This window comes from Saccoglossus kowalevskii, chromosome 2 (genome assembly GCF_978046115.1).
Source record: "Saccoglossus kowalevskii chromosome 2, keSacKowa6.1, whole genome shotgun sequence".
Taxonomy (NCBI): domain Eukaryota; kingdom Metazoa; phylum Hemichordata; class Enteropneusta; family Harrimaniidae; genus Saccoglossus; species Saccoglossus kowalevskii.
This window is the reverse complement of record NC_140642.1, coordinates 38,246,223-38,272,908: the sequence shown is the minus strand read 5'-3', so window position 1 is coordinate 38,272,908 and position 26,686 is coordinate 38,246,223. Positions and strand designations below refer to the sequence as shown.

Sequence of the window (26,686 nt, the reverse complement as noted above, 5' to 3'; positions counted from 1 at the left end):
ACTTCTAAAGTGATTATAATGTGTCCATCTGTTTACCATGTAGTACGTTTAAATATACAATGACCTGCGGTGGTTTGTTTTGTCGTTGTTGAAAATTTGACACTTGGTTATAATCGAAGAATGTGTTTTGTAACACCAACTATGTTTTGTTATATGGAAACATAAAATATACATGCAAAACGACGAAACAAATAAAGCGGCTTAATTCTTAATATGCTGAGTGTGAAGCGGCACCTTTACATAGCGCACATGTTGGATTAAAAAAACACACGTCCCAAACGCCTTTGTGATACCGAGGAGGGTGGAACATCTAGTAAGACGTAATACGAAACAAAACAGTTCCACCCGAAGTATTAAAGGGTGGCAGTCGTCACGCCGCGTCCTGTTCGATATGGGACTCATAGCGACGTACACAACGCGTGTAAAATACTTTCGTTTACATGGAATCCAAACACGCGCTGCACGACGACAAGCTTTAAATAATAAAACAACTGTTGTCAATCAAGCGCCCTCAGTCATCAACTGGAAGATTGCGTTTCATCAGCTGCTACTGAACGACAACCAATGTTAAAAGGATACGGGCACGTCTGAGATGCCTAGCACCATCTAGCCTTCAGGAGAAAGGACGTCTTATACGCGCTCGTATTGGGAACAAATCGTAAGTGTCATAACGTTATTCACAGCAGTCGTTCACACTAGCATACGAGTATTCTGGTCTATTTACACACGGGTAAATCCCAATGTGACTCTATTTGTACAGTGTTTACTCAACTGTATTTATTATATTGCAATGTAGATATATCAAACTGTATTTGTCAGTAATCAGAGTAAGGGATGATTTATAAGCCACTTGATAGAAATGTCAGCGACTGTGGTGTAGTGATTTTATGTGAGCAATTATACTGCACAATCTGCTATGATGTGCTACACGTATACTGATGTCAAATAGTTGATTTGTATATTTCTAACCATAGCTATATATTAGTACCGTGTGCCTACGTGTGGAATGCCGTGCTTATAACATCCATTCGTATTTAATTGAATGGACGTAGTTTTAAAATTAAAGATGTGTGAGGTTAAATTGAACTGACCTTGGTTCTCTAGATCTCACTAGATCGTTAAATGTTTTAACTATGCCTGGGGCACGATTGTTTCGTGTAGGCAGTTGTTCATTGTTATTGAAGTGTTGCTAAGTGGTTAGAACCTATAATTAATTATACATAAGCTGAGGGGTCCACTGTAATTAATTATATATACCCTAATGGTTCACTGTTATTTCGTTTATAGTTCCGGGTTAGTTTTGTTGATTACTCTGGTTCTAGTGACGCACAACACGTATGGCCAGGATTTTTTGTAAAGTATAAATTATATCGTTACAGATACGGATAGATAAATTACAAATTATATCGCTACGAATATGTAAACTACTAATTATATCGCTACAGATATGGATAGGTAAAGTACAAATTATATCGCTACAGATACGGATAGATAAAGTACAAATCATATCGCTACAGATACGGATAGGTGAAGTACAAATTATATCGCTACAGATACGGATAGATAAAGTACAAATTATATCGCTAGAGATACAGATAGATAAAGTACAAATTATATCGCTACAGATACGGATAGATAAAGTACAATTTATATCGCTACAGATACTAATAGGTAAAGTACAAATTATATCGCTACAGATACGGATAGATAAAGTACAAATTATATCGCTAGAGATACAGATAGATAAAGTACAAATTATATCGCTTCAGATACAGATAGATAAAGTACAAATTATATCGCTACAAATACGGATAGATAAAGTACAAATCATATCGCTACAGATACGGATAGATAAAGTACAAATTATATCGCTACAGATACGGATAGATAAAGTACAAATCATATCGCTACAGATACGAATAGATAAAGTACAAATTATATCGCTACAGATACGGATAGATAAAGTACAAATTATATCGCTACAGATACGGATAGATAAAGTACAAATTATATCGCTACAGATACGGATAGATAAAGTACAAATCATATCGCTACAGATACGAATAGATAAAGTACAAATTATATCGCTACAGATACGGATAGATAAAGTACAAATTATATCGCTACAGATACGGATAGATAAAGTACAAATTATATCGCTACAGATACGGATAGATAAAGTACAAATTATATCGCTACAGATACGGATAGATAAAGTACAAATCATATCGCTACATATACGGATAGATAAAGTACAAATTATATCGCTACAGATACGGATAGATAAAGTACAAATTATATCGCTACAGATACGGATAGATAAAGTACAAATTATATCGCTACAGATACGGATAGATAAAGTGCAAATTATATCGCTACAGATACGGATAGGTAAAGTACGCATTACATTGCTCAAGCAACCGCGACGGAAGCCGATAATACTATATAATTGCTAGTAGTGGTGATTTAGATATTGCCTGTTTATATGGGAATTTATAATTAGGTTCAGCATATTAAAAGCATACGTCAATCATAATTGGTTCAGTGATCAACAGAAGTGAACTTGTATTTGTTTAGTACAAGGCGCGTTAATCATGTTACGCTAAACAATACAACATAAACTTGCTTGTACTATGATTGCATTGATGACTGATTTCACAGTCTTGACGTGGCGGGTGACCTGACTTGAACGGCAGTGCAATGGTAAGCCACATGCTACTTGACTTCTCGGAGCAGCTGTCTCTCAGTAACGACATTTTATTCTGATTAGCAATTACAACTTATTCTTGACAATCCCTAGATTCACTCTACTTCACACCGTGATGCGTCGACAATGTTCTTTTCACACGCCATCGAAACAACTGCTGTGCACAAGTTACATTGGTTTGGTATTTTTGAAATGCGATCGTATATGTAACTGTTGAATGTAGAACATGTCTCCAGGGACTGAAGCTGACCCATATACAACATACAATTAGATCCGTTTATAATTGTTTGTTGTATTTCTTGACGTAACCCTCTGAAGTGTGAGGGTACATTACATACTGTCAGTATGTCTGTGTAAATATAACTAAGTAGACCAATACGAAGGTTATTCGTTGATATATATAGTCTAGCAACGCATCAGTTTTACATATATAATCATGCTAAGTAAGTAGTTGGTAGTAAATTGAAATAGTATAAAATTAGTTTAGGAAGTTTGATTTTAGACGTATGAGAAAATCAAAATCATCTTTATACTAACCATGGCAATTCCAGATAGGCGGAGTTACGATTTGTGGATGATAAACAAAAATGAAAACAGTGAGCTGTTTTGAATCGTTCTTATATCAAAAATGTACGCGAATCTGTAGCAAAGTACTGAACAAACGAAGCGTTTGTGATTCATTGATTCATTCTAGCAGATTTCACATACTTTCAATCGTAATAATATTACTGACTCGGATTACAGAGAGATTATCTGCGAAACACTAGCGACTTCCAAATTATTCGACATTTTATTGTTCTAAAAGAACGTTTTTTAAAGGGCAATGGGAGCCCGAAGTGAACCAGCCTCATTCCAATATTAGCAGTGCAGGCCGCACACAACAATTTAACTCGATATAGACGACAATGAGCCAAGTATTTACATTAAAAAATGTATATTTTTTAAAATAATATAGTATACGGCATCATCACAGATGTTGAAAGTCCTAAAAAAAAACGAATTCAACTGTTATTGATAATACTGGGAATGTTAACCCAACTGACTTTTCATTCTTAATATATCAATCCGCCATAATAAAAAAACAACAACAGCTTGTCTCGGCTAAAATTCTAACCACACTCTATGGCTTTATGATTTTGGTATCATATTGGGTAAAATAAAACAATGTCAAACCTTGCAAATAGTACCCACGCATCATCTGCTCACACGGTTTCGTGTCCTCTCACCTCTTTCTCATAACGGACATTACCCCTTGACGTACCTAAGCGACCCGCGCCTTGATACCAATTGTAATTGTGGTGTGAAACCAATATTGACTGATGTGTATTTATAAACTACCCGAGAGCTGGCGAGTAATATATGTTTTCTTTTGAATGTTTTGACTGCGGATTGTCACGCACTATACACAGCTCAGAAAACATTATGTGTAAATATTTAAAAGGTAATATTATAAAAAATGTAAAACACATAAATAAATAAACCACTACACGCGGCAGACTAAGTACTATGTTTATTGTAGTAAACACGTACTCGATGCGTGTGTGATACAAACTGGCTTACATGGAATCAAATCACACATAGTCGATAGACACGACTCGACCCGTTATTGATTTGGTTTCGAGTAGTCAGCTGAATAAAGACGTACAGACAGCTGTCTATATGTAACATAAATAAGTATACACTTCTTGTAATCGTGGTATACGTTCCAACATACGAGGAAAACTAAGACGTAATTACTGTAGACTGACTGGGACGATTCGACAAGTTCTCGGACTGAGTGTTATCGATATTTCGTGTATGAATTGCAAAGATCCAAAGAAGTGCACACCGGCACACTTAAACTATACGAGGGGCGTTCACTATTTAATGCGCCTGACCCATTTCTCATAGCAGCAGATTAATGAAACGTGGAACAGTTATTAGTCTCTACATAAAAAACACCCAGAGTTACATGTATGCGTTTCTCCCATCGTTTGATGCAGCTCTGGACACTGCAACGTTTTTGTACAGTAGTATCAGGGGTAAATTCTCTTACTCTGGGGTTCTCCACACTTGCCAGGGGGGAATCTCGTCTCGTCTCTATATCTCGTCCCCTTGAGGTACGGGATCGGGAAAGTCACTTGTACTTTACAGTCAAATAAGACGCACACAACGAAATACGTTTCAGCTCTCGTCTTAGTCGGTCAATCGAGCACTCTATAAGACATAGCGCCCTGGGGAAAAATCCCCAAGACTATCACAAGGCTGACCCAAGACTCTCTTAGACTGCGTCAACACTCGCCCCAAGGCTCTCCAGGACTGCTCTCGACTCTCGACTGCCCAGGACTGCACTCTCTCTACTGCGTCTATCGTGCTGTGCTCCCCAAGACCAACTCAAACTCTCTTTATTCATTTTCAAAACTCTAACCAATTACAAAACAGTAAAAAGACTCTAAGGCGTAACATTCAATCATAAAGCCAATCACACTAAGTACTGAATACGTCATATCTTTTGATTAATCGTTCACTACATTAATAACTATGGATACCAACTGTCAGAATCGCGACGGTTATCTGGTAATTAGTTCCAAATCACTGAGCCAAGTTCCGTCTAAAACTCCAAATAGGCCTAAACGATGACAGACATAACACAGCAATTCGCTAATAATCAACTAATTAAGTCGGTCAACAGATACGCGAAAAATAATTCATGACACATCCCTTCACCCAAACTGAGATTGTGCCTCCTGGCACTGCACGTTCACAAATCAAAGATACCGTCAGCCACTCATCGTCATAGGGGTTAAATACAATACTAAGAAAAGGTATAAATCAAAAAGAGTAAAACACACTAATTAAGTACAATGATTATAAAGTCTAAATACAATGGTTATAAAGTCTCAAATATCAATGGTTATAAATAAAAAACAAGGGAAAGGCTACCAATCGACTCACTTTTCTCAAACAGTTCGCTGAGGGTAACCCTTCGCTGCACTGTCTCCATTACTAAGGTTACAAACTCTATATGAAAAGGTCAAAAAACTAAGGCGTGGCGGTGTAACCAAGCGATCAGCCAATCGCTGCAGTCGACAGCATGATCACGTGATTACCAGGGATGCGTCTCTCGGTTAAAGCATTGCAAAGCGGTAACTAATAAACAATGAATAGAAAAAGCTATTAATCAAAGTCCTGTCATATACGCTTATAAACTTCAACTGAACTCACAATTCATTAATCTAAACAAAAGTCATACGGCGTGGAAACAGAATGCAAAGACAAATGTCGCTTTCATAACACATTACTCCCCTGGCAATAAAAAACGGGGAAAAGCAAAACAATAGAAACTACTGAGTTACATATAATCCTGTCAATCATGAACAAAAGCTTGCATTATCAAACAATACGTATATAAGCGCACCAAACTCTCATCCCAAAAAGACATTAAAAAACGTTACAAAGGTGCTATCAACTCAAAAAGCGTCAGAAGTATTCCGGAAAACAACACATAAACAAAAACAACTCTTAAAACGTCGATATCTCTGTACATCGACAAATCCCAAAACTCTTAAAAAAACTCATTGGGGCATTACTTTCCCCATCATAATCCGTACTCATAAACTCATTAAAACTCCATAAAACTTCACAAAACTCAAAACACTGTGTTGCAAATACTTGTCCACTGAAGCGCGCTTAAATCATTATAAAGGACCTCGCACGTCACTAAATATCAGTTCAAAACACAAATCTGGGCGCTTACATACATACAATTCGACATCACTAAAAGAAACGGTAAAAACAATAGGAAAAACCAGCAATACATTACATTACTGAGCAATAGGGTTAGGGTTGTGGAAAAGAGTTCAACGTCCTTGAGTTACACAGTGTTAGTTACAGTGTCCAACGAGCGGTTCTCTAAGCAATACACAGATAGCTAAAGTCAAAGTCTATAAGCGTCTCTTCTCTTGTCGCGTTATTCCGGGTCGTTCTTTTTCATCTTCTTCTTGTCTTTAATGTCGCTCAATTCTTAATTATTCAGTCCTATACGATACTGGTCCTTCCGAAGGGGCTTCTGAAATCTTCATCTCTTCAGCGTTGTACAGCGGTGCCATACTGTTAACGGTGTTAGTCGTCAAGCGCGGTTTCTGAGTCGTCTCTGCCATCGAGCTGTTAGTTCGGTTCACAAGAAAGACACTCCTTCGCCATTTCACTTTCCTTCACAGGATGTCAATGTGTGTTAAACACCTGCCCGGGTTCATCCAAAACGTATCACGGGGGAAATTCTTCTCTATGGGGGTTCTCCACACTTGTCAGGTGGAAATCTCGTCTCGTCTCTCTATCTCGTCCCCTTGAGGTACGGGATCGGGAAAGTCACTTATGCTTTACAGTCAAATAATGCACACACAATGAAATACGTTTCAGCTCTCGTCTTAGTCAGTCAATCGAGCACTCTATAAGACACAGCGCCCTGGGGAAAAGTCCCCAAGACTATTGCAAGGCTGGCCCAAGACTCTTTTAGACTGCGTCAACACTCGCCCCAAGGCTCTCCAGGACTGCCCTCGACTCTCCAGGACTGCGTCTATCGTGGAGTACTTGCCAAGACCAACTCAAACTCTCTTTTTTCATTTTCAAAACTCTAACCAATTACAAAACAGTAAAAAGACTCTAGGGCGTAACCTTCAATCATAAAGCCAATCACACTAAGTACTGAATACGTCATATCTTTTGATTAATTGTTCACTACATTAATAACTATGGATACCAACTGTCAGAATCGCGACGGTTATCTGGTAATTAGTTCCAAATCACTGAGCCAAGTTCCGTCTAAAACTTCAAATAGGCCTAAACGATGACAGACATAACACAGCAATTCGCTAATAATCAACTAATTAAGTCGGTCCACAGATACGCGAAAACTAATTCATGACAGTAGAACACCCCACGTTGGTCTTCCAACCACGTCGTAACTTCAGAAATCAAGGCTGCATCATCTGGGAAACGCTTTTCTTTCAAAAACAACTTCATGGCTGGGAAGAGATGAAAGTCAGAGGGTGCAAGGTCAGGAGAGTAAGGAGGAGGATTTCATAGCCACACGCTCGGGCTTCTGATCTGGCAACATGCGAGTTGTGGACCGGAGCGTTGTCCTACAGGAAGAGGATACCTTTGCTGATCTTGCCTCGCCTCTTGATTTTGATAGCTTCTCTTAATTTCATAAAAAGTGAAGCGTGACAGACTCCTGTAATTGTGGTACCCTTTGCCAGGAAATCTGTCATCACCACTCCGTCCTGGTCCCAGAAGACTGTGAGCACGACCTTGCCAGCGGAGGTGGTGAGTCAAAGTGCTTTCACTGTATTGACTGGACTTTGGTCTCTGGATCATAGTGATGGGTCCAAGTTTCATCCTGTGTAATCAGTCTTTTGAAAAACTTTGACTCATCTTCTTGGCACATCTCCAAATTCATCCTCGAGCACTCGATGCGTTCTTGCCTTTAGAAAGGTGTGAGCAACCTGGGAATCCATCTGGCAGACACCTTATGCATATGCAAGTGGTCATGAATGATATTTTCCACAGACAGATGCCTCATCAATGGCAGAAGAGGGACGATCAGGTCTGGGAGCTGTTTTTACAGACTTCCGGCCATGTTTGAATCCACGATGCCAGAGTTTCACAAGGTCATATGATGGGGCATCATCACCATAAGCTTCTTTCATTTCATCAAAAGTCTTCTTTGATGTGTGTCTTTTCAAATACAAAAAAAAAAAACGGATCACTGCGCGACACTCTGCTGGCTCCATTTCACACCTGACTCAGTTCAAACACCTGTAAATCAGAAACCACAATTAGTTCAGAGCTGTTTTTTGCAACATGACCCACAGATATGTAAATCATTACACATGTAAAATTTCATCTAGATCAGACAAATGGAAGTGTATCAGGGGCATTACTTATTGAACTCCCCTCATAACAAGTATATACTATAGTATATTTATTATTGAAATTGAACAAACTAAACTAGTCACTTGATACAACGACTCGTGATCCAGTGACTATACCAATATAAAAAATTAAAAGACGTTATGTAGACTTGACGAACAAAATGCAGGCACGCAACGATTTTCACGCAATCTTACAACTCACATCCACAAGTAGATAGCACTCACAACTCAGAAGGAATGCCGACCTGCGCTAATGTCTTCAATATATATATATCAATACTCATAGCGATACATATACAGCCTGATACAGACATATAATTACTTTGACCCTAAAATATAATGGGTTCACAAGAGTGTCAAATTTTAAAGACAATGCCGTGAACAAACATATACCTATATAATGTAACCTTTGACCTTTTGTTTCTAGAAAATGCCACGTCATTGGGTAACATAGGAAATCTATGTGCCCAGTTTGAAGTTCCTAGCTATTACCCTTTTTACTGAACATATCTTGAAGTACTAAACTCAGTAGTACAAGTGCCACCTGTTCCGTATATGAAATGCCGACCACACGTCTTGCGCCTGGATCGTACAGTTGTATCGTAGGGTGTGTGTTTTTTATGAGAATTTCTAGTCGCTGCAAACCTAGCCACCGACTGAGTTGTGAAAAATCAACATGCCGAAACTGTGCAGCTAGTCGCCGATCAGTCGCCGACTTGAATCGACAATATACCCCTCACCCAAATAACCTCATTTTACATTTTCATTTTTTGCATTTTAGCTGCGATTGTTGACGTGAGTTATAGCCAGTATTTGTTGCATCATTCTTCAACGTTGACGTTCTTGACTGTTTCTGAATTTGAAAATGTTCTTATATCTGCATGGGTAATTATTACAATTTTCCTTATTTGGATGTTCAGAAATGTATGATATAAGAATTGACGCCCTCTCCCGCTGGTATATATATACATTACTACCATGCGCACGCCTGTCTAACAGTAACAATTCGTATCGGCATCAGGTGTGTTGAGTGTGTTTACAATATGAAGTCAATAACCTACCCAAACCGACCTTGTATAAGTGTCTCACGCATCAACAATCGCTCGTTTTATGCACACACGTGTATGAATGCTGGAATCATACTATATACGTATGTGTCCGGTAACAGGTGCAATTCTTTTACAGACTTATCGACAGTGATGATAATTATACCTGAACCATGTATTATGTGTCATTATTTTCTTGTTTATATCCATTAAGAATAATACAGATAATGATTTTCAGCGTAGTTCGGGAAAACCTCCATGCACTAAAACGACCTTGTGCACGGTGACTTGTTAATGACGTGTTATGACTTTACTTTAGGTAGCTTGAGTATGTTATTATACATATAAGCAATGCATTATGGGAGATAAATGTAATATAGCTAAATTATACGCCATTTTTTGCGTTTCTTCACAATATTAGGATTCATATATTTGATTTTTTTTATCTCACCGAGCACAATTTTGAGATATGAAAAAATAATCGCACCATAGAAACCAATCCAAAAAATGCTAGTTTTGAATTTCTTAATGACATGTTGGACCCTTGTATCTGATAAATTGTCCGGTGACACCATTTTGTTTGGGTATTCTGGTGACATGAATCAAAACAGTTATGATAAAAATGACATAGAATCTTCAATTCGGCTCGAACATACCTAATACATGTCTGTTTTAATTGTGGATAAAATATAAATGTAGCCCACACTGTGAACGTGACCACCTATCTTCTAACGCACGGGGTATATATCAGTAGGAGTTGTCATATCAAATTGGACTGAAGATAAACATCATTTACAGTCCGAAGGCATTGTTGGAATTCCCAGTAGAATAGTTAATTGCGCGTATCAGCACGTACGTAGATGTAGAAGACGCAGTTGCTATTTCCCCCTGGCACTTACTGTCAAATTTGTGAATACCACGTCATCAGAAACTGCAATCATAGATGTGTTTTAAAAGTGTACATAATAATGGCTCATGAGAACTACTCCAACGACACTCATTGCTACGTGTAGTCTTGGCTTGGCTGATATTTCTCTCGTTGGCGTGGAAATTAATGGTAAACCAATGATAATTATATTACGGCTTGTTTCAACAAAATAAATCTTTCCCACTGCTTTAATATTTCTCTCCCTGTGTTGTATAAATTGTAATAGTATCTTTAACTAGACAATGCAAATATTAATAAATATATTTTACAAAGCATCACATATCTACAATCTGCCATACAATAACGGGAAAAGTTAGATTTGTTGGTTTATTGGTTTGAACTCAGTTCAATGATTCTGTTCATTCAACGTGATACACTCAATTTATATGTTATATAGTTATGATTTATCTATATTTATTTTACATGGAAAATATCTCTTTCGAATACGTTCATTTTTTGCATTGGACATAAAATCGGACATTTTATCGAAAATAGAATCCCGTCATATGACGCAATCGTTTGCACAACGCAAAAAATGTTTTTTTTTTTTTTTTTAGAATGTTATCTCTCATTAAATTACTTCTACAAGCAGGAAAACGATGTTTATTAATCAATTTATCCCGGGATTACGGCAAAGTATGCACTCAGGTAGTACGGGGAACCATCGGTCCCTCTAGGCGCCTTCGGCCGTACGACCAAAATCCAAGTCTAGAGTACATGGACATTTCAGAAAGCCATCAATATGGCATGGCAATAATTCCGTCACGACCGATAATCTTACCCCACGGAGAGTATGCATCTCACGAATCAGTACGTGCCGAATCGTATTATACGGTTGTTTGGAGCCTCCTAAAAGTCACAACAGAGTTCATTGTTGGTAATAAACAACGTAATGCAAGGTTGAGTCATTCCACTGGACAGTGCACACATGACGCTCGTTATTTATATCAATATATGGCACTGACTAGAGGAGATTAGTTTAGCTCTTAAAACGATTCAGTACATTCGTCGTAGTTACTTAAGACGATAAATATCTCCGTTTGATTTGCTAGACATATGTCGGGGTAGATGAACTGTACAAGCAAGACGTGTAAAATCAGAAAAATGGGTAAATCTAAATAAAAACAAATGGAGCTAAATACGTAATTTACCCATCAACGATCAATACAATTATTTCTGCTCACCTCAATCAAAAACACATTTTTTATTGATAAAGGAAATGTGACATATGCATACCAAATTTCGCGTGCGTGGGACATGACGTGACATGAATTAAAGATGACATTAAAGAACACGTGTTGTGTATATTTCTATATAATATTATATAGTAGTTTTAGTACGCGCGATACAATGATCTGTTTTGCAACTGAATCCTGATTAGACACGTAGATTCACAATACTTGTTCCTTATAATTATATTCTCTAAATCGACTTGTTCAAATTGGAATGAATGGGGACTTCTTTGAAGTAGGAATGTATTGAATCAGAAATACATAAGTGCTCAGTTTGACACGAAATGCTGTTCTAATTCATAGGTCATTCATTTTAAAATAGTGGGAATTTGCGTTGAGTACAGTATAGTTGGTTCAAGCAATCCCTTGATTTTTAAGAACCATGCTCTCTTATAAAGCAAGCGAGATCTGACGTGATTTCATGACTAGTTGTAATTATCAGGTTGACTGCTGTACATGACTATGACAACATGACTATAACAACATAAAGCAGCTGTTGATCTACGTTGCACAAAAAGAAAAATCGTTATTAAAATAAAATTTTCACAATTATTCCTATTCCAACAACATTTGAAATTATATTGAATTCGTTTAGACAGTGCAACTAGTGTTATATGTATAATATTCATATCGACTCCTGAAGTAATACAAAATTATGGTATGTTCAATTCAGCCATGATGAAAATATGCTCATTTCACAGATTAACATATGCCCACAAGAGTAGAATTGAAAAATCCGTCAGATACACTGATGTACCTATATACATTACCGTGTGGTACACAAAGAAAAAAATATAACTTTTCAACACGCTGGTAAAAAAATAACTTATATATATTCTATTATAATAGGTACACGCATAGAATGTACCCGCCTGTATTGTCTCTTAGAGAAACAAGTCGAGTTTCAGTCAATATGTTTATTATTGGAAATAACAGAATATGGATGTACACTGACTTTTTAAATGCATATAATGTAACACAAAATATGATAATTATTCCACACTGAGTCAGGCTTGTTGATTGTAGACAATGTATAATTTTAGGGAAATATCAAACTCTTATCACTTGTTCATTTACACTATCACTTAAAAAATGAATTTTGCATACTGTATATTGTCGTAAAACCATGTCTGATTTGATACAGTAGTCAGCTTTGTAAAGTTACAAAAAATAACGCGCATGAATTCGCACATTGTAATCATTTAATCCGAATTTCAAAGACTGTATACATGTGATCCGTAGACATTCAAAAGTGCATACGTATTTCATTGCGTTTCACAATCTCGTTGGTTTTCAACGCCGACCGTAAAATAATATATAGGCGGGAAAGAAGAGAAATTAAGGTTAATATATATATATAAATTCATAGATACTTATTTCGTGTGGTTCTTTTGTTTTTTACAAGTATTACTAAATACAATCCCACTTTAATGTTAGCTACACTACTGCCATTAGTGATCAAACAGAACACGTCTCTGTATTTCGAGATAGAGAATGGAATAAGACGACCCATCGTATCACATTTGAAACTTTTGTATATAATTGTACGTGAGGAGAACATTATTTGGGCATAATTAACACTTGTACAAGGAATTGGACGTATCTTGGAGGCTTACTGTCAATATATTGCAGCGAATTAAATTAATGCATGAATAATTAAACACCTTTGTTTTTACATTCAAATAAATAGTATCACGTGTTTCATCTTCCATTATGAATCATTCAACGACACGTGACCATGTATTTGTGTGTCATATACAGTACGCACCCAGTGTATCATGAAGTACAGACACAATTTTTTAGAAAAATAAATACGAAATCGTCGTGATTATGATTAAAAGGTTACTGGACGAACAATTAAGACTCGACATCTAGCAGATTTACCGAGAATTTTAGTATTTCAAAATACTCCTGTATTTTGTATATTTGAAATCTTACACAAAAAGGGCATGTACATAATTATATCGACATTCGTTAATTTCTGTTTTAGGGTTATTTATTGGTGTTAGTCTACAAACTATGGTTTGTAGTATGCTACCCTCCTCCGCCTCCATTTTAGATTTTGGCCTACGAGAGCGCCCTCTAACTTTACCTCATATGGGGTATTCAAATGACTGAGATCGTGCGGTTGATGAGCTATGCGAAAATCAGTTCATATTTTGTCGTTAAATTGCATGTTTCAGCTCAGCATCAAACTATTAACGGCGCCATTACTCAGTCATTTAAAGACCAATTACACGCGAATGTTTCTGTATGTATCTAGTACCAGCTATTTGAAATCCCCCCTAGCCTGCGACATTTTTTTTAATCATTCTGGTCTGAGGATATATTGGGGATTATTGCGCGCCTTTACAGGGATACAATGGCGTTGTACATTCTTACATATGATATAGAAGAAAACTAGGACAGGGATTTTATTTTGTCAGATCCCCGCAAAACTCTGGTCCCTTTAACGTATATATACATTTGTCTCAGTACCCGGTCATCAGAGATTACGTGACAGTTTTGTGCACCATCCCCAGTTCAGGGCTTGGAATAGATGGAGTGGTGTTCAGATGAATGGTGTCTTACCCTGACTTATTTTAAGTTAATCACTCTTTTAATCAGTAATAATGTTTTTAAATTTGATAACGAGAAAGACAACAGTGTCATTAAGAGAAGATTACAGAAAAAGGATTTTTTAACGGAAATCAAATTCTTCATCCTAAAATATAACATCCTATTTTGTATTCTTTTAGAGTGCCGGGAACAAGATACGAGTATTCAACGAAATCGCGTAACATACTTTTTTCAGAAAAAACTGAACTCACATGCACTGAAGGTCAGTCATGCGGAGGAAGGCGACAATTAACCATGATATGAATAATTCATGAACAGAAGATTACAGAATGAAACACGATCGCATCACTGGCGGTGACAATACCTGTCAAACAAAGATATCATAACCACCAGAACACATTGTAGGTAAACTGCCGTGAATACGCCATGCATTGAAACTACTTATTAACAGGTATGATCAGACACGTCACAAAGATAGTCGACGTAAGGATGTACCAACCTGACATGTGACGGCTTTGGTATTATTGCCACGACGATCATCAGAGTACATATATGTGTCTACGCATCGTGGATGGCATTATATCTTGTCACGTACGTTAGCTCCATTATACCGGATAACGCAGCACACGGCTAAGGATTATTCGACTATTCCACGGGGCACCTTGATTTGCCATGTCATGTCGTATCGCATATTTCTTCATACTGACGTTTGTACTCAGCTCATTGCTTGGACCGAACACTAGGCATAACACTGTGGTAATGAAATCGGTTTTGTTTTCATTGATCGTCATAGCTGCAGCGGCGCATTATGGTAAGGATAATTTCTTTACTCTTAAGACAACGAACATTTCATGCAGTGCCTCGGTGACAGTAAGTGCTTCATAGTGCTATAAAATAGTATATATCGTCCCATTCCTAACTAATAAGTACTAATGTAGAAACACAGTGATAGCCGTAGTTCACGATGTAAAATCACATGACTGTGTCGTACCCTAATACAATTCGTGAAATGCCTGGTTTTTATTAGATTTGCTCTGCGCATAGTGTTCGATATAATGGCACTTCAATATTTAAAACACTCGTGTGAATTCAGTATACATGAACGACTCGCCATGTCGTTGTTATCTCCCAAATGTAATGACTGTTACATGCAGCGTAATAAAGATGATAATCGATTGGTCGGATTATTCGATAAAATTATTTATCGAACATATTTTCTTGTTGCTATAACATTATTATTACGATGTATTCTTTTGAATCACTTGTTATGTTTACCGTATACTGGTTTCAATATATAAACTGTTCACATTGAATAATGGGAATTCAAAATACAGATCACAGTCTGTTGACGTATAACCTGCAATAACATCGACTCGCCATGTGTGTGTGTGTTCAGCGAGCATGAAATTCTATGTACAAGGAGTTGTATCAAAGTTAGATAACACAACACATCTACACATCACGCATAATAAACAGAATGACATCTTTGCGTCTGTTAAAATATATCAATAATTGAAGTTATTGTTTGTATTTCCTTTCATATCTGTCATATTACTATTGTGACAGCTTCGTGATCGACTGGTGAGATTATCATATTATGTCCCCATACACAGTGTAAAGTATGGCGGTCTATAACAAGTAATGCTGTACATTGTGTCAATGGCATATAAATTGAATATATAAATTATTATGTATATGTATTTTATTTTGTCACTGTATCAGTGCTATGAATACATTATTGTGACTGAGTGATGCCCCCTTTTAATCCATGAAAACCATAGTTAAATGAGAGCATAGTGCATTGTGTTGCTATGAATTGGACCAGAGAATACGAATATTAAATATTGATAATAAATCATTAAATTTTGATGATAATCTTAATTTTGGTTAGTAGCAAGTAATTATAGCTTCATATCTTTCAATGGCTTCGTAAAGAAAGAATATTTAAAAGCAAACATGACTGTGACAACGACATTAGCTCGGCATATCTCAATTGATTCTCCGGCCATTTCGGGGCTAATGTGTCTTTAAGTTTCGTATCTCTCTTGTGTTTTTATTAATATATTGTTATGACATGTTTACATTATGTCTACCATTTCACAATCAATATCCTATCGAAAAGAAATGCATGTAATTATAATTAATCACGTCTCAGTATCATCCCCCCGAACTCATTCGAGTATATTTCCAGAGAGATGGTACAATCTGAATTAATGTCTCAGGAGAGCTAGTTTCTAAGACAAGTGTGATTCAGTTTCCCTGTATCGAATCATTCACTCGACAGAGAGTATTCTCGTTACATTACTATTATGCATTTGCGTGGGGGTTATCTATAAAATCGTTCCACACTATGAATGACATTTAAAACTATTGTCAGGATATTATCAGCTAGCTGTAAAGCATGCTTTAAAACAGAAGATTTTAGAATCGCAACCATTGTTAGCAACTTTATTACTAATACAGAATCTTTATTTAGTTACAAATCACTTTATCTTCATTCTACTCACTTTTAAATGCAAGAATATTGTCGAATGTGAGAATAAATTTTGTTCACAACCGACATTCTGATTAAGGTATGTCATCGTTTGCAGTAGATTGGCATATACCTTGCAATCGAGACAATTGGCGTTTGAAGACAAAATTAAAGTCGGCATAGAAACACTATCTGTTTGTAAAATAATAAAATAACATATTTAAAATAACATACATGATTAATGTTGAGTATTATTACATAGCCAAGTAACTAGGAATAATGGTAATAAATGAAGTCAGTTTCACTACTATGAAAGATGTCTGTGGGAGATTATACCAGCAACGCGCACTCGAAGCTCTTATTGCGTCATGGTGTTGGCGCCATTTCAATGTAATACTTTGTGGCGTATTGCTGACATGACTGACATGGCAGCAATATCAACGAATGCATAACCACCTGTTAGTATCTATCACTTCCTGAAATAGGGTGTTTATAGCCGTTTGTATCGCGCTGTAATATTGTTAGTACATGCCTTCTAGTCGAAATACGCTCAGTTCACTCTTCAAGAATAGTGGCCATCTTCTCTACGTAGCTACCGTCGGTACATATCTATTGCTCATAAAATAAATACACCGGCGGCAGTTTACCATGCAGTCTGAGGGTATATATCAAGCTGGTAATTCCCATCACATTTGGGTTTATGACAATCATTTGAAGGTTGTGTTATTTTGTTTTCAACAACTTAAGTGGGATTCAGCAACCATTATTTAGTTAATACGTGAATACGAACTGTTTTTTTTATTTGTTAATAGAACGTGGCTGTAATCTCTGCCGTTGTATTCTACATGCGTGTTTTAATTTTAAGCAATGATTCACAATTCCCTATGTGTGGAAACATGGTTAGCTTGTCCGCCCATCATCAGGGAGATTGTGGATTCGACTCCCATGCCCGACTGCACACTCGGTAGTGCAAAAGACGAATGCACTCTGCCCACTTGCTCGGCTCGCGGCATTTGTATTTGGGAGAAGGACGTCTTTAACGGAAGGGAAGTAAAATGTCCCATGTACTGTTCCTATCCTCAGTGCACGTAAATATTCCAGTTGTTGTTTCTGTCGCAAAGAGTAGCGGTTTCCGCGGTACAACGGACGCATTAAAAGCCGTACTTGCTGGAGCCTTCTTACACGTGGCAGTTTCTTCACCTGCGTTACTACGAGTCAGGCGAGAGGACGGTGAACGAAATGCACACCCCTTGTTCAACTTAAAAAGTCACCTGCCGGTCAGACAAGCAGATCGAAATGACTTGTCTGCCTACTAATCTGTCGAATCGACAGGAGAATCCATCCATAACTCCAGACAAGTACGGTTTGAATACCCACTTGAAGTCTTGTAAAAAAAAAAAAGAATCGGCGAAGCCTGCATAAGTACATGCTTCTGCACAGTTACTAGTATATATGTAATTTGTCTTACACATAACACTTTATATAATGTCCCAATTTTGAACTCTCTGTTAATTGTATTTTCATACCTACATCAGTGCTAAGGCCAATCTAATACAATTCCGTTGATTAAAATATTGTTGACCACATTGTTTCCAGTACAATAAAAACAAAGTGGAATCCGTGTATGTTATGCATAAAAACAACATTAGGTATTCAGCACAAAATAGAGATTAGTAACAGTTTGCTCAGTAATCAATGAATCTATGCAATTTATTGTCCCAAACCCAATAATATAATCAGGAAACTCTTTATGAATATTGCACAGTCTGTCGGAATACATGCTGTTGTGTTGTATTTGTTTTAAGGTCAAATATCTAAATCTAATGGTTTATTACTTTGGGGGGTGGAAACTATTCCTATGATAGGTGCATAGGTTCGCAATAGTAAACCCGACCACCCCTCTACATACACGCGCGCATGCATCTTGTGTTATCATTAATATATCATAAATATATTTCATCCAGATCCCTGTGGCGAAGGCGGTCTCCCAGAAGAAAAGAAATGTGATGGTATTCGTGACTGTGCAGATGGCAGAGATGAAGACTACAATGTCTGTCAGGACAGGAGTGAGTACAGTAATTATTTGATATGAATTAAGATGTAATATATTTAATGAGTTTACTATGACCTTTTCATTCATCGTGTATATGCATATATATGCCTAGAAATTATTACATCTGAGTATAAGTAAATACATTCCTAAACAAATAAACAAACAAACAAACAAACAAATAAATAAATAAATAAATAAATAAATAAATAAATAAATAAATAAATAAATAAATAAATAAATAAATAAATAAATAAATAAATAAATAAATAAATAAATAAATAAATAAATAAATAAATAAATACACTTGTACTATGTTAATATGGTCCTCTCGTTGAATTCAATGGAATATTGCAACTCTAATCAACGTATTATTAATGTCGTGTCACATGATACAATATATCCGGTAAAATCGCGTAGTATTTGAGTACATATGTAGCAAGGAAACGTGATATCGATCATAGTTGTGATATTGATATTGATAAGAATGCTAAAATGCGTCTGCCTGTGTTATCATACATCTTATACGTGACTTTAAATAAGTGCATCTAAATGTATTACGTGTACTGTTTGATTGATGATGTTTTAACACCTGTACATTCAACGTTCATGAACTTCAAACAATTCATGTTGTCAGTGTAGTTGACCCAATGTAACCTCTCCATATCGTGCATATCAATCTTGTTCAGTGTAAATTTAATCTTTTCAATCAACATCCTGACCAAACTTTAGCTTGTGGCTATTACCATGGCAGTAGTTATTTGTTAGTTTTTCTGTCGTATCCACATAAGTATATACAGAGTCGGGGCCCCAGGGACAATAAGGAGTTAGTATTTCTATACGTGTTTGTTTTAAAACTGAATTTCACAAATTACTTGCCCTACAGGTGCTTCCTGGTGTTACTACCAATTTATCAAGAGAAATGAACATTTATGAAATAAAATGAAATGATTTAATGTCCAATAACTGACTTGGTGACTGGCTGACGATGACCTGTCTCGCAGATGCATGCGCAGAATGCAAATACAAATCATTCAACATTAAGTTCTTTCCATAAGGGAAATGTACAATGAACTTAAGTAGTTTATATGCATAATACCCCACAGGTATCCAGATATGCTCCACAGTATCCAATTCAACAAAATAGATTAGTAGAGTCCCAGAGGATTCCTAGGGATACTTTACGTTAGACTTGTGAGTAGTCTAGTTGTCGCTAATTATTATTTTGGAAATGCACATGTTGGGTGATGAATAAGTGATAATTTTCGATTTATGTAATCAACACATAGATGATTGTTTTATTGAAACGAACAAATATCGTGTTTTACCTAGTTTAGCGTTACAGTTGTTTGGACACTGACTTATGCGTTATACTTAATACACGCATTAACATCGTATGATATCTTGTTGAATATATTTGAGCAACAATATGGACGTTTAATATTATAGATTGAACAAGTCAAGCCATTCCCAAAACAACAACACGGGAATACTGTGAGTTCCATGCTCAGAACACCAAGAGCACACAAAACAAGGAATAATATATTTCAATAGTACACTAAATATAATAAATATGAGTTTTCCTATAGGCTGTGTTCGAAAACCAACTTCTATCGTTTTCGTGTAATTTTGGAAATCTTGGTAAGCTGATGTAAGCATGATATAATTAAACGCGATATTTTTTGTTAATAAAAATATTGTATCTTCATGTTGATCGATGTGTATGCGAGCATTCATTGATTTTGTCGACTTATCGATTGTTTCTAATGCAGCTGGTGATGAAAAACTAATCTTGATGGTTTTAGATACGGGTTACATTGTTGGGAATCGATTATGTCAGTGTGTGTGTGTGTCCACCTGTACAACATAAATATCATGAGATATTTGCAACATTGACAGTAAAACAGGGACGTGATAATACTTTCATCAATCACATCAATACGCCATATGGTCAATCCAGGTGTTTGCGAATTTACTTGCACCGACATACCGGTATGTTCACAGACAGGTATATCCTGTTCCACATTGATGTCAGCAGCGTGTTGCCAAACACTGATGAACACATTTTGTTTTCATATTATAAAAACACCTTCGCAATGTACGAAAAAGTAGAAATATAGAATTATTTTCAAAATCATAATTCCGAACAAAAAAAAATGTTTGTTCATGAATTCGCCGAAACATCTCATATGTGTGAATATCAAGTCAATATCCACTTGTTTTACTAAGATATGCTATCCGGAATTCCAAGAAGAGTATTCAGTACCAAGTGGCAGGGTAACTAACTTGGAGTTAGTTGAATAAATATATCAAAATACACTAAACTTGACATTCACTTTTACATCTAAACAAATTAAACGGAAAACACAGAATAAATAATTGTGAGAAAGGAATGACAAAGAGGACAAGAAAAACAACAAGTCGGCTATGCTTGTTAGCATTTTGTTAAATATGCAACACCAGCGACACAAAACTGATACGTTTGAAACGATGACGAGATTCATTCCGAAGTTCTTTTTCGAGTTAAAGAGAGGAAGGACTGATAAGCAATGTATAAGAAGATTAGATTAAATTTTAGTTTTGCCACTAAAATACATTTTTCACTCATTTCGCTCTTGAAAATCCACGGAATCACGCTATAGAATGGCGTTATTGCGTGCGAGGTGTATTGCTTTGTCGGTTGATATATATTGTACATGTGAGACTGTTAGTATAGGCAATTACGCTGTCTAGTATATAATGGAAGCCTACAATGCGAGCTGAATGATTGGCATGAAGATATATGTATGTGTATGTAGTTAGATAGTTGTGACGTCAGGCGATTATTGCTCCCGGATCTATGAGTGAGAATTACTGGTAGATGATAATGTTCTCGAGTGCTATACACATTATGAGTACCAACTTCACCTCACCAGGTCTGTTACTCAGTGAATGTGAATGCCAACAATGTGCGTACAGACCAACACCCTGTGTGTGTGTGTGTGTGTGTGTGTGTAGTGTAATTAAAAAAATCAACACACTTTAGCTAATATATGTAATGAAGAAGTAAATAACAAAATATTCGAAACCGTAGTATTCTGTTCTTTACAGTAGAATATATGAACATTTTCATAGACCACTGAATCCCCAAATAACTCCGACTGGGCATTCACCTTCGGATATCGATAATTTAAAGACAAATAACTTCATTTATTAACACATTCAGGATGTGAACCGAGTATAACAAAACATACGAAGTGATAACACACTATGCGTGGTTGTTTTGCAAAGCACTTAGCTGCACAAATCTCTCGAGACACTACGCTTTACTGAAATCGCCATTAACTATATATTGCATGTATCTTGGTAAATTCAACTGGGATTCAGGTGTGAAATCTCTCTAGGAATTTGCATATGAAATATATGATTATATAACAACGTGACAGACAAACAATAAAATAAGGGAAATACAACCAACATCGAGTAATTCGAACTGAGGTAGACTGTAACACATTGCCTGGATACGTTTACTAGATTCAACGTTACCTTTGTCGTGATTCATAAAAGGACAAATCGTGTTATAATAGCGTGACATGGCAGTGACTTTAAACCTTGTTATACGTCCCTTAGTGGCCTGCTGCTGTCAAAATAATGGAATATAATTCCATTTGATGACGTCACGTAATTACATCGGATTACTATTCATCACGTTTTCATTTAGATAATTATAAAGTAGAAAAATGTTGTTTGTTCGTCGCTCAACATGACAGCCATCAATGTAATAGAACCAAGTATATCGTAAATGCACACGTCCTTGAATTGGCATTAGCACATTTTATACGCAAATCTCCAATAAACAATATCGCCACACATTTTGTATGCTATTGGACGCATAATATGAGGATAAAAAATGTACGTCACTAAAATATCGTGATAGCGAAATGCAGACAAATTAGAAATTTTTTTTTATAAAATGTTACACCCATGGCACCGCATCGTGTTGGATATGAGACTCATAGCGACGTACACAACGTGCGTAAAAAGACGTTGTTAGTTTACATGAAATTCGAACACGCGCGTGACGACTATAAGGCTTTAAGCTTATTAAAGTCTCCTGCCATCTGTTATTTAACGAAGGAAACCGAATGAAGCCATTTTTTTATTTTCAAAACCGTCCTTAACGACATATGAGTTGTAAAACAGTCTTGTGTGCGATATGTTGCAAGTTTCGTATTATAAACTGTTTTTCTAGTACTCACCCACAATTTTAAAATGTAGCTTGCATATTTGTTGTAATTTACATTACACAATCAGTAGATAAACATATTAATTAAGTATTTAATTCCTGAATGAGCATGGTCATTATTTTTATGTCAAGAGTGTGCAGTAAAGATGTAGTATTACATTATATAATATAGCACAGCGTGAAATTACTTTCTACTCATCCACACTTAATAGTAACATTCTTATGAAATATGAAATGCAAAAAAGAACGAGCTAACGGACACAATATTTCACTGTGATTAAATCGTTATTACACGTAGCATCTGTGTTGTTTTACATATTAACGTGGGTGCGGTGTACTATTAGTTTACAGGTAGTCAAAGGCATTACTATTCAATGGAATGAAATGAAATACCCTTTTACCCAATTTCCTGAGAACAGAACACTACACGGTATAATGGTTTAGAATCAAACGATGCGTACGTGTTTGCGTAATATGTTTCAATAATATTAATTGTTTACACTTCAAAAATGTTATCGAGTTCGTCATTAATATTAATAATTATGGGTGAATTACATTGGTTTTACAGTACAGTTTGTCCTCATAGATTTTTTATATGTTTTGTGAAAATTTGTTTTTATTTACAAGAACACATTTTAGCCATTTTAAATTTAATTTGTACTTCAGTGTCATCTAAGGCATCATGTAATATCTTTACTAATGTAATGCACCAAAATTACTACGTCTGAAACAGAACACTAATTAAGAATCTACATGAACATATACATGAACATATACATATACATATATATATATATATATTACTACGATGCCTATTAACGAACGTCACACCTGTCAAACTAGTTGGAAGTGGAGAGACTGCTCTTCTATCTGTTTGTAAATACGGTATTATCTCCATCCGCCACAAAACCTCATGGCGATGCAAATATGTCTTTAGGATAAACTCGCATATCTGTATACGCTGTCAGCTTTGCCAATAACACACAATCACATTAAATAAATGGCTCCAAGAAACGACCGACGATGAATTGATGCTCTATTCACAAGATAGGCGATATTTCCTATATATTACTGTTGTGTGCCAATCATGTAACGAGCATGGCATAACATTTTCTGATCGTTACATTAAACGTACAAAGTAAAAATAAATTTATATTCGATGAGAAACTCAAACAACAACAATTGGCGGCGAGAAAGTGTTAAAAAATATAAATTGCATGACATGATTGCTTCATTGTTTCTGAGTGTGAATGTGAAACTGAGTTTGGGTTTCTGATTCAAATATATAATCTTTCTCTTCAAAATATATAAGCATCTTGGTGAAACTTTAAATGACTCCAACCGTATAAACCCCCATCTAAAACGCAGTTATTATTTGAGTGTACGCCAATATTGGTTTCAAGAAGATGAATGTTCAACTGGCATTTGATTACTCAAGAATTATTCAAATAAAAAACATGTACTTCCAGTTTTCAATGCACTCTACTAGGAATAAACCACAAAAAGAATGATAAATACAATACCCAAAATTACTTCAAAACTACTTCCTCGTTTCCTTTATACAACTATCGTATCTCAGCTACATTAATTCTAAAAACTTCTGTTGTCAAGTAAAATGCTACAGCGTATCTAAAAACATGCACATTGTAATTGTAAATTGAGTACTGATGTAGCAGTTAGGGTGTCTTTACTTGTATTGTTTTATTCAAGTATAATGATACCAAACATTTTTCCATAATTTTCAAAACATTTTGATACAATGTGTTTTTATTTGTCTTTCAGGCCTGGAAAGTATTAAAGAATTATTCGGAAGTCTCGGAATGGCTGTTACTATATGCCTTCTTATACCATTCTTCGTACTTTTCTTCAGTGTTCTTATGTGGTTGTTTTGTTGTCGGACTGACTGTATTTGTTGTACAAGGGGCAAACCAGCCATATCGGGGACAACGTCGGCGTACCGACTTGAAGTCCTCGCCGGACAATACATGAATAACAATGAATTATCGGTGGTTATTGACCAAGAAGTACGAGAATCACTGGCAAGAGAGAACGGCTATTGTAGGAACTGTGAGGTGCATTTATGACAGACAATACTGACACTGCTTGTTGGCATGCAGTTGAGAAATTTAGGACAGGTGCGATGTGCTCACATAGTCTGTTGTACTTGGAGAAAGGACACACTGCGTGATTCTATTCGAACACGTATTTATATGGAATCGAAGAACATTTTGAAAAGATATTCATTTTTGTCAATCTTGATATATTTTTTTGCTTTTCGTGAATTTATTATTTACCTTTTCAGAAAACCATATCTATAACATAACACCTTGTTCGTCATTTGTAATATATATTATGTCCTTTTGTTTGTTGTTTACTTATCTGGGATTAAACCATGATCGTGACGTCACATCATTGTATTGTGCGGTATTTTTCTGGAAGAACTACTGCCAACTAAGGCCGGATTCACCCGGAGAGATGTTTAGAAACATTCAGAGCTATTTCTAGAAATCCCTGAGAGAATAGGTCATTTTCATGACCTCTACAGGTTACACAACCTGGTTCTTGTTGTTATTTTCAGCCCAATTTTCCAGACTTGACTATGTTTTTAGCTACATTTTGTTACATTCAAATGCCCAAATTGTATATGTCTGCTGACTAAGCTAAGTATGCGAATCATTATGAGAGGAACAATTGAACCGTGATTACAGGAGTTTTTCCGCTCGTTACTTCATTGTTCGTTCTCACATACAAGTTACATAACACATTTATGCAGCACAGTTAAACCAAACAATATGTAAATATCAACAGTAGCCAATACTGAAATTAACCAGAGATTTCTAGAAATTCATCTATCGGTGCATCGTCTATTTCGGTAAAAGGGATACGAGTTTACAAATAAATACCAATAAGAAAGATTTTAAATAATAATAAAACCCGTGGCTTAAAATGTATTACAACATTCTCTGTTGTATCACATTAGCTCAGTTATTGAAAATTGTGAGAATATTTCAAGTAATATCAGAGAACCAAATTCCTTTCGAAGTTTCTGGTTTTAGAATCGCCTCGGGTCGGCGGGCCTAGGAAATTCTAAGCCAGAAACAAATCAGTGTTGAGGCTCTCCATTAAATACCATGACCGCATTGTCATGTACTTTTAATGTACGTGGTTGAAGGAAAAACAGTACATAATTATGTTTGTGTCCAACAACAGACTGAATAGTAAAATGTACTATTCATTCACTGTATACCCGAAATGCATTTTTTTAAACCGTTCCCAAATGATGTATATATGTAAATGAGTGTATAACAGACTGTTTCTTATCCTCTGAAATGGTGTAATATACAAATGAGTGTATAACAGATTGTTTCTTATTATCCCAAAATATGCAAATGAGTGTATAACAAATCTGCAACATCTGCAGCAACAGCAGCATAGTATTTGTTAGACAAGTTTATCGATTGCATATTGTCATAATAAGGGCTTCAAATAATAGCCGTTATTATTGTGGTCACGACGGTGATGATTGATAAACTAATGGTCAGGTCGCTTACACA

General features: G+C 36.0%; 1 protein-coding gene across 1 annotated transcript; it reads left to right on the top strand.

Moving 5' to 3' along the window:
* The first annotated feature begins 25 nt into the window (after window positions 1-25).
* On the top strand, window positions 26-25,539 carry LOC146749006 (uncharacterized). Its single transcript, XM_085495283.1, has 4 exons — window positions 26-658; window positions 14,564-15,195; window positions 18,822-18,923; window positions 24,915-25,539. The coding sequence occupies exons 2-4, from the start codon at window positions 15,057-15,059 to the stop codon at window positions 25,214-25,216; spliced, it is 543 nt and encodes a 180-aa protein (XP_085351409.1). The 5' UTR covers window positions 26-658; window positions 14,564-15,056; the 3' UTR covers window positions 25,217-25,539.
* The last annotated feature ends 1,147 nt before the right edge of the window (window positions 25,540-26,686 follow it).